This window comes from Solenopsis invicta, chromosome 14 (genome assembly GCF_016802725.1).
Source record: "Solenopsis invicta isolate M01_SB chromosome 14, UNIL_Sinv_3.0, whole genome shotgun sequence".
NCBI classification, from domain to species: Eukaryota; Metazoa; Arthropoda; class Insecta; order Hymenoptera; family Formicidae; genus Solenopsis; species Solenopsis invicta.
The window spans coordinates 10,808,523-10,815,016 of NC_052677.1; the positions used below are offsets into that span (position 1 = coordinate 10,808,523).

Consider the following 6,494-nt stretch of genomic DNA (forward strand, 5'->3'; position numbering starts at 1 on the left):
TGTACATAGTACTTATGCACATTATTTATGTTATTTATGTTAATTTATTAATATAAATAATAAAACTGCATAATGTACAATAATTGTATCGGTGTTTGGTGTTAGAAAATTTGAAACAAATTAAAAATCTTCATTAGTGTTAGATATTTCAAAATATGGACATTTTTATAAATACAAAATAAATATTAATTTTTTAAATAATGCAATATATCACCAAAAACAAATGACAAATTTTAACAAAGCCAAAATAAAAATTTAAAATTAATATTTATTTTAACTTTTGAAAATTTAATTTTAATATGTAACAACAGATTTTAATTGAGGAAAAATGAATGTACACGAAAGTGAATACTTCTTTTCCTACCTAACACCGAAGAGGGCGAATAAGAAACGTATCTCTTGCTCAGTCACGATTTTGTAATAAGTTCCGTTTTCACGTTGTAGACTTAGAAAGTCGTCGAGTCCATCCCGTTGGTTGATGGGCCTGCCACCCACGTCGCCGCGTTTCAAGTTCATGTACACGCATCCGGTAAGTGCCAGCAGCAATTTTGCGGTGCCTCGCAGGCCACCGCGGCAACCACCTTCACCGTCGACGCGATCCCGTTCGCTGGAATTACTGGACCAACAGGACCAGGAGCGGAAGTCGGTCTCATCCGCGATCGTCCAACGGCCACCGCTTCCCAGACCGAGGTCGCGCAGCCTGGACGGTCTGTTGGACGAAGATGCGAAGAATGGTGAAGAGCAGGACAAAGTACAATGCGACGAAAGTCGAGAATGCCCTTCAACGAGCTCAGAAGAGGATAGAGTCATCCCTGCTTTAGAAGAGAATCGAAAGGAATTTAATGCCCAAACTGTCGAATCAAAGGATGAACCTAGACCTGTTCCCAGAACAAAGCCGAAAATGCCTGACGTTATCGAATTCAAATCCGAGATAGAAGATATGCGAACATCCTTGAATAAGGATGAAAATGACAAAGAGACTCCGCCGACGCGTCCTCCGAAGCCAAGCCGACGTTCCAGTTCGGAAGAACAATCTTCGACGTGTTCCAACAGACAGTGTGCAGATCAAGAGCATCTGCTAGAGGAGCAAAGGATCAAGAAGACAGCGCAGGAAAGATTAACGCAGAATGACGATTACGACGACAACGATAAATCGACGATGCTGCTGAAGGCATCAAGAAGCTGTGGTGCGGGATTGGACTCCGACGGGAGCGTCTCGTCAAACGAATACAGCGGGCACAGAGCCCGCGCGAAAAAGGGTCCAGGCTCATTATTATCGCTGCCAGCGGGCGCGGAACCTAAACGCAAGCGGAACTTCATGGACAAGTGCGTGAATAAAGTGCGGGCGTTCATGAAAAAGTGAAGCAATGAGACTTCTTGTTATTTAATTCCGCAAGCTGATCGAATCGAAGCGCGTCAAATAAGTCCAAGTCTAAAAGATGCTATAGTTGTGAAATATATTTTATGATCACCTGAAAAATTTTATTTTCTAAAAAGTGTTTAAAAGTTTTTAGAAAGATTGTTTTGATTTTAGGATCTCTCAAAAAATTTTATACGCTCTGAGAATGAGATGATAGAAAACATTTGTAAAAAGTTTGAGTATTAAGATTTGTTAATTCTTTACAATTAAATTATCGAAGTCATAGACTTAAAAATCAAAAGGTCGTATTTAAAAAAACATCTAAAAGAAATTCGGCTCAGCAAATTATTGAAATATCTTTAAATATTGTTTGAAAAAGAATCTTTTAGATCGTTGCTTATGAAAGTTATGAACATTTTCAACAGTCTCGGTGATTTTTAAATTCTGTGTATTTAATTTCGCAATGCAAAAGTATAATCTGAACTTCGTGATCCGCTTCGTGTACAGTGACAGGCAGCATGAAAGTATATAGCGAAATGTTGTGCCTAAAGATGCGACAAGTGTCTTCGTAGAAGCCCCGAGACTTGACTCGGGATGTGCGTGTTTACGCGAATAGCCTGCTTTTCCAGGTGCCTTTTTGTATTGTATTTCTCTCGTTGAATTGTATTGTATACATATATGTATATTGTATATGTAGAAAAACGAACGAATCGAGAAGTTAAGGCGGCTAAGTCGTTATTTGTAATACTATTTTTTTAGGAAGTTATTTTCTCTTAGACCGCGTTCAAAGACGCATGTGGCTCGAATGGCTACGAATTATGGTTGTTCTTATTGCAGCTAACACCGAAAACACTTTATACACTTTTACTGTATAAGATGTTCGGTATTGCGCGGTTCGACAATGTCCCTTCTTGAATGTTGAGACAATATATTAAAGTTAAAAAATTAATTTTTTCTTGTAATATTTAAATAAACGCAAATGATGAGTGTGGCGTAAGGAGTTGCACATCTGCTCTTTGCGCCGAAGATCAGGTTCAAATCCACACAGATTTTTTAAATCGATCACCACTTTTCGTCCACGGAAGGTAACGATAAACCACCGAGAGTATTTTTGCCTTACAAGATATATGTATAAGACCTTACATATATTTTTTGGAGCCTATGCCAAGGAAATTTGAGACACTATATTATCAAGCCCAAGAAACTAAAAAACTTGCAACTACGTCAAGCCTAAAAAAAACCTGGGAGCTGTGTAAATTTAGAAATCAGGCTTTCTGTATTAAATCTAAAAAAAAAAAAAAACGGTTTTAGTTAGGGAGGAACGTTTTACAGCTACATGATGTCAAACTGATACAGTTCCACTCGTTTATTATTATACTACTATTACTACATAAACATAACGTTCTTTTTTGGTCGTATTTTGATATATATTATCAGTATTAAAAATCTAAAGTATATAATGTGACTATAGATTTTCAGTGACAATGTATGTCAAAGTACGATCTTTATAGCACCTAGAATCTTAAAGTTAAATGTCTTGATGATTATATTTCAAATCAAGAGAAATGAAATGCTTCTAAAATTAACCAAAAAATTTACAGGATTTCTATTTTTTTTTATCCTAAAATCCATACATTTTTCATCAATCATGAATTATTCGTGTATATTTTTATCGAGGAAAATAGAATTGTGTCAACTTTTAATAAGGAATGTCGTTATGTAAAAATCCGCGCTCAAAACCGAACACCTGATACATAGCCGTGACTGTTTTCCAGGTCGCGTGATATTTTACTATTTAACACTGTTTTTATCGTACCAATTGCCGACACTCTCGCCGGGAGTCGAAATGGCAACGCTTCGATATTCGTAGTTTAAGAGATTCGCAAAACTGTATATTTTACCAAAGTTTCGTAAAGTTACGAATTTTATCGAAATGTTTGAAATGTTTCGCAGAAATAAATGTTATTTAGCGAAACAAAATCCTATCTTATCTTCAGCTTTCCTCAATACTCCCAGGAAAAAGGTGCATGAAAAAATTATTTTTTGTTCGTTATTCTTTTAGTTAAAAAAATAATACATATTTATAAAAAGTTATAAAAATACGTATTTTTTTTACAATGTTAAAGTAGTACTTCAAAATTTTTAAATCACGAAAAAATATTTAAATTTAATGAATTTATAATTGATTAAATGTAAAGGCACATCAAATTTCTATACCTAAGTAAATATTCATATGATACATTTCGACATCACCAATTTGTGTAAGTCTTAAAGTTACGTACACTTTTTCCAATTCGTTTAGATTTTGTTTAACTTGTGATTATCTTGTAAAGTACAACGAGATTATTGTTTTGTCACGTATCCCTGAATCACAATTGAAAAATAACATATTCTATATTTTATATTTAAAGTATATATGTTAAATTAATGATTAAATATAAGAGATTCCTATCTGTAATAACATCGACACAGTTTTATAAAAAATTCTCTTTTCACAAATCTGAATTAATATTTTATAAAAGAGTAATAAATATCTTTTACTGTCCATTTCTTAAGCCCAGAAAAAAAACTTTCTTTTAATTTAAAAAAAAATAATTTTAAAAGCATGTTTTATGATATTTAAAACATTCCTTTATCACTTACATAAAATGAAATTCTTATCTGTTGATGATATCGTCGCGGCCCCTTAGCCTGCGCATTAGAATCATATCATTTCGCATAACAGTGACCCGTTTAGCGTGCATCGCTAGCAATACTGTATCTTCGAAGAATTGCACGATGTACATCTCTGATGCTTCTTGTAAGGCTTCGAGAGCAGTGGCTTGTATTCTGCAATTAATTTTTATGAATTCTGTATTGAGAGAATGCTGCGAAGATCTCATTGAGACCCATTTTTGCTTACATAATTTTTTTTATTCTACATATAAATATTCTAATAATTAAAAAACTACATAGTTTACTGAATTTATATAATAAAACATTAATTTGTATTTCATATTTTATATATGAAGTACTTTCTCTTTCAAATAAAATCATTTTTTATTAATTGTGCAATCATACGTAATCTTACAAATGAATGCATTAATGATGCTAACAGAAAATCTGTGAATTTATAAGGTTATAAGATGATATTATTTACCTGAGAATTTCCTGTCTGGGAAATAAGTCGAGGATAATTTCTCTGACTAAACGTGCAAAGGGAAGTTTAGGAATGAGAAAGCCTGTGGTTCTTCTTAAACGTTTAATTTCCTTTAATACTCGATTTTTCCTTTGTCTTTTGTGCACTACCACAGTTGTCTGAAGAATAATTATCAAAAATTATATATTATAACAACAGTTTAATAAACTTATTGAAAGGACATATTTACTTAGAATTTAAAAAATTGATTTTTTACCCATTTTTAAAATTTGATATCTTAAAAATATTTTTGTAAGATTACATATTAATCCAACAAAACATAAAAATTACTGTCAAAATTATTTTCGAGTAGGTACAACTACAACAAAATTTTTCAGATTTCCACAGATATAAAAAAAGGTCTCTCGTTACTTTGTTTTCTATTATATTTACTAATAGCAAGTCTTTGTCGGAGACAAGCCTAGAGCAACTTCTTCAGCAAAAAAACTTTTATGGCCCTGCAGTAGACGATTCAATGTAAATGTGAAACTTTTAATGTTTTCATAGCTGATTGTAAAATTTTAAACGTATCTTCTTTTAAAATATTATTTTATAATCACATGACCATTATGTTTTGAAGCTGACTTGTAACTTTACACACTTTTCTCAGATCTAAAAATTTGAAGTAGAATTTTTTGTTATGTTTTTTGCAACTAATAAACTAATAAAATTTAAATGATAAAGAAAGAAAAACAATATTTACAATGAAACAAACCCAACTTCTCTATCTTTTTTTATTTTTCACAAAAATTTCACGAAGTTATATTTCGTTTTGATTCATCCAAGCGAATATGTCCTCTTAAGTCTATTACAGTGTACAAAAACTTATGGCATGTGATTTATGTCATTTATAAAATTTAACACATATATGATTAATGTATAATATTTAATTTTTATTAAATTATATAAATTTAAAATTTAAATGATATAACATTTGATTTACCAATGTTGTTTACCTTGTCTTTTCTTGGTCCCTCAGGTCTGGATCTGAAATATATTTCATAATTACATAGGAATAAGATCAAAGAAAACATTAATGATACAATAAATACACTAATTAATAAATGATTATGAACAATGTAATCTTATTAGATTATCACATAAATTACAGAGAAATACGATATATAACTGAATGGCAGTATTATCGGCATAAAGATTATTATTTTGACATGGCTATAATTAACCAATAAATAAAATAATTGTAGTAAATTTGTAGAGCAGAAGAAAATTAAACATAAACAAGACAATAACCTTGGTGAGGATTTTCGTCGGACCATCGTCGTTTGATGGGTGCTCGGAACCACTGGATGTTTTTCTAATTTTTAACACTACAGCTTATGAGTCGTTTCAGTATCAAGTTCAGTCATAAATAGTCATAAATTTAAAGAATTAAAACGTCATGACGAATTCAACGATTGGAACGTAAGCCCGAGTTTTGGCGCCAATTCTGCGTGACCTAACCTGCACATAAAATGATGCAAATAAAATTGGTGTAGAGAACAATAGACAAGTAAACGTGCAAGCAATTCACAACACATCACCACGGTCTAATGCAGCAATTTAAATAACAGTAGATCAACAATAATACGACAAAGTAATAATATAATAATTACGTAATGAATAAATGCACGGCGACGGCGAGAGGAACTTTCAGCGGAATCTGGGAGTCGATTGTGGCTGCGTTCCGAAATTCACTGCCAGTACTGAAAATCTATAGTATACGTAACATGAACTATAGATTTTCAGTACTTGCAGTGTATATCGGAACGCAGCCTTTGTATCATATAACTAGAGTGAAAATTACAAAAGTGAGCAAATTTACTAGGCGTTGACCAATGAAGGCTGTTTTCCTTTTAGAAGACACAAGTTAACACACTCGACACAGTCTGATGCCTCGTGCCCACAGGACGCGGCAAGGCTTGCCGCGCGGCGGAAGTTTGCATGGTAGCCAATCAT

The 6,494-nt window shown here is 32.6% G+C and overlaps 2 protein-coding genes across 12 annotated transcripts in view; one reads left to right on the forward strand and one right to left on the reverse strand.

The window, feature by feature from the left end:
* The window catches only part of LOC105208254 (NAD(+) hydrolase sarm1), a 103,755-nt gene extending 103,084 nt beyond the window's left edge, over positions 1-671 (forward strand). For 7 of the 8 annotated variants that reach the window (XM_011178066.3, XM_011178065.3, XM_011178061.3 and 4 more), the window contains one exon: positions 445-671. The gene's annotated coding sequence lies outside the window, so the exon portion shown is untranslated. The remainder of the gene's footprint in view (positions 1-444) is intronic. The other variant, XR_003269239.2, reaches the window with a different exon arrangement.
* Positions 672-1,794: 1,123 nt separating this feature from the next.
* On the reverse strand, positions 1,795-6,220 carry LOC105208253 (histone H3.3). Of its 4 annotated transcripts, XM_011178060.3 has the most exons (6): positions 6,152-6,220; positions 5,790-5,999; positions 5,495-5,525; positions 4,500-4,657; positions 4,004-4,189; positions 1,795-3,724 (listed from the first exon to the last, which is right to left on the reverse strand). In XM_011178060.3, exons 2-5 carry the CDS (start codon positions 5,813-5,815, stop codon positions 4,018-4,020), a joined length of 387 nt encoding a protein of 128 aa, XP_011176362.1. In that variant the 5' UTR covers positions 5,816-5,999; positions 6,152-6,220; the 3' UTR covers positions 1,795-3,724; positions 4,004-4,017. The 4 variants fall into 4 exon arrangements, with proteins under 4 accessions (XP_011176362.1, XP_011176360.1, XP_039313615.1 ...); XM_011178058.3 differs by having other exon boundaries at positions 1,849-4,189; XM_039457681.1 differs by having other exon boundaries at positions 1,849-4,189; positions 5,790-5,994; positions 6,152-6,190.
* Between the last annotated feature and the right edge of the window lie 274 nt (positions 6,221-6,494).

Coding starts and splice junctions, on each gene's coding strand:
- LOC105208253 (XM_011178060.3), bottom strand. CDS start 5,815: ATGGTCCGACGAAAATCCTCACCAAG. Junction 5,526..5,789: donor CGACGAAAATCCTCACCAAG/GTTATTGTCTTG, acceptor AATATATTTCAG/ATCCAGACCTGAGGGACCAA. Junction 4,190..4,499: donor CCCAGACAGGAAATTCTCAG/GTAAATAATATC, acceptor AATTAATTGCAG/AATACAAGCCACTGCTCTCG.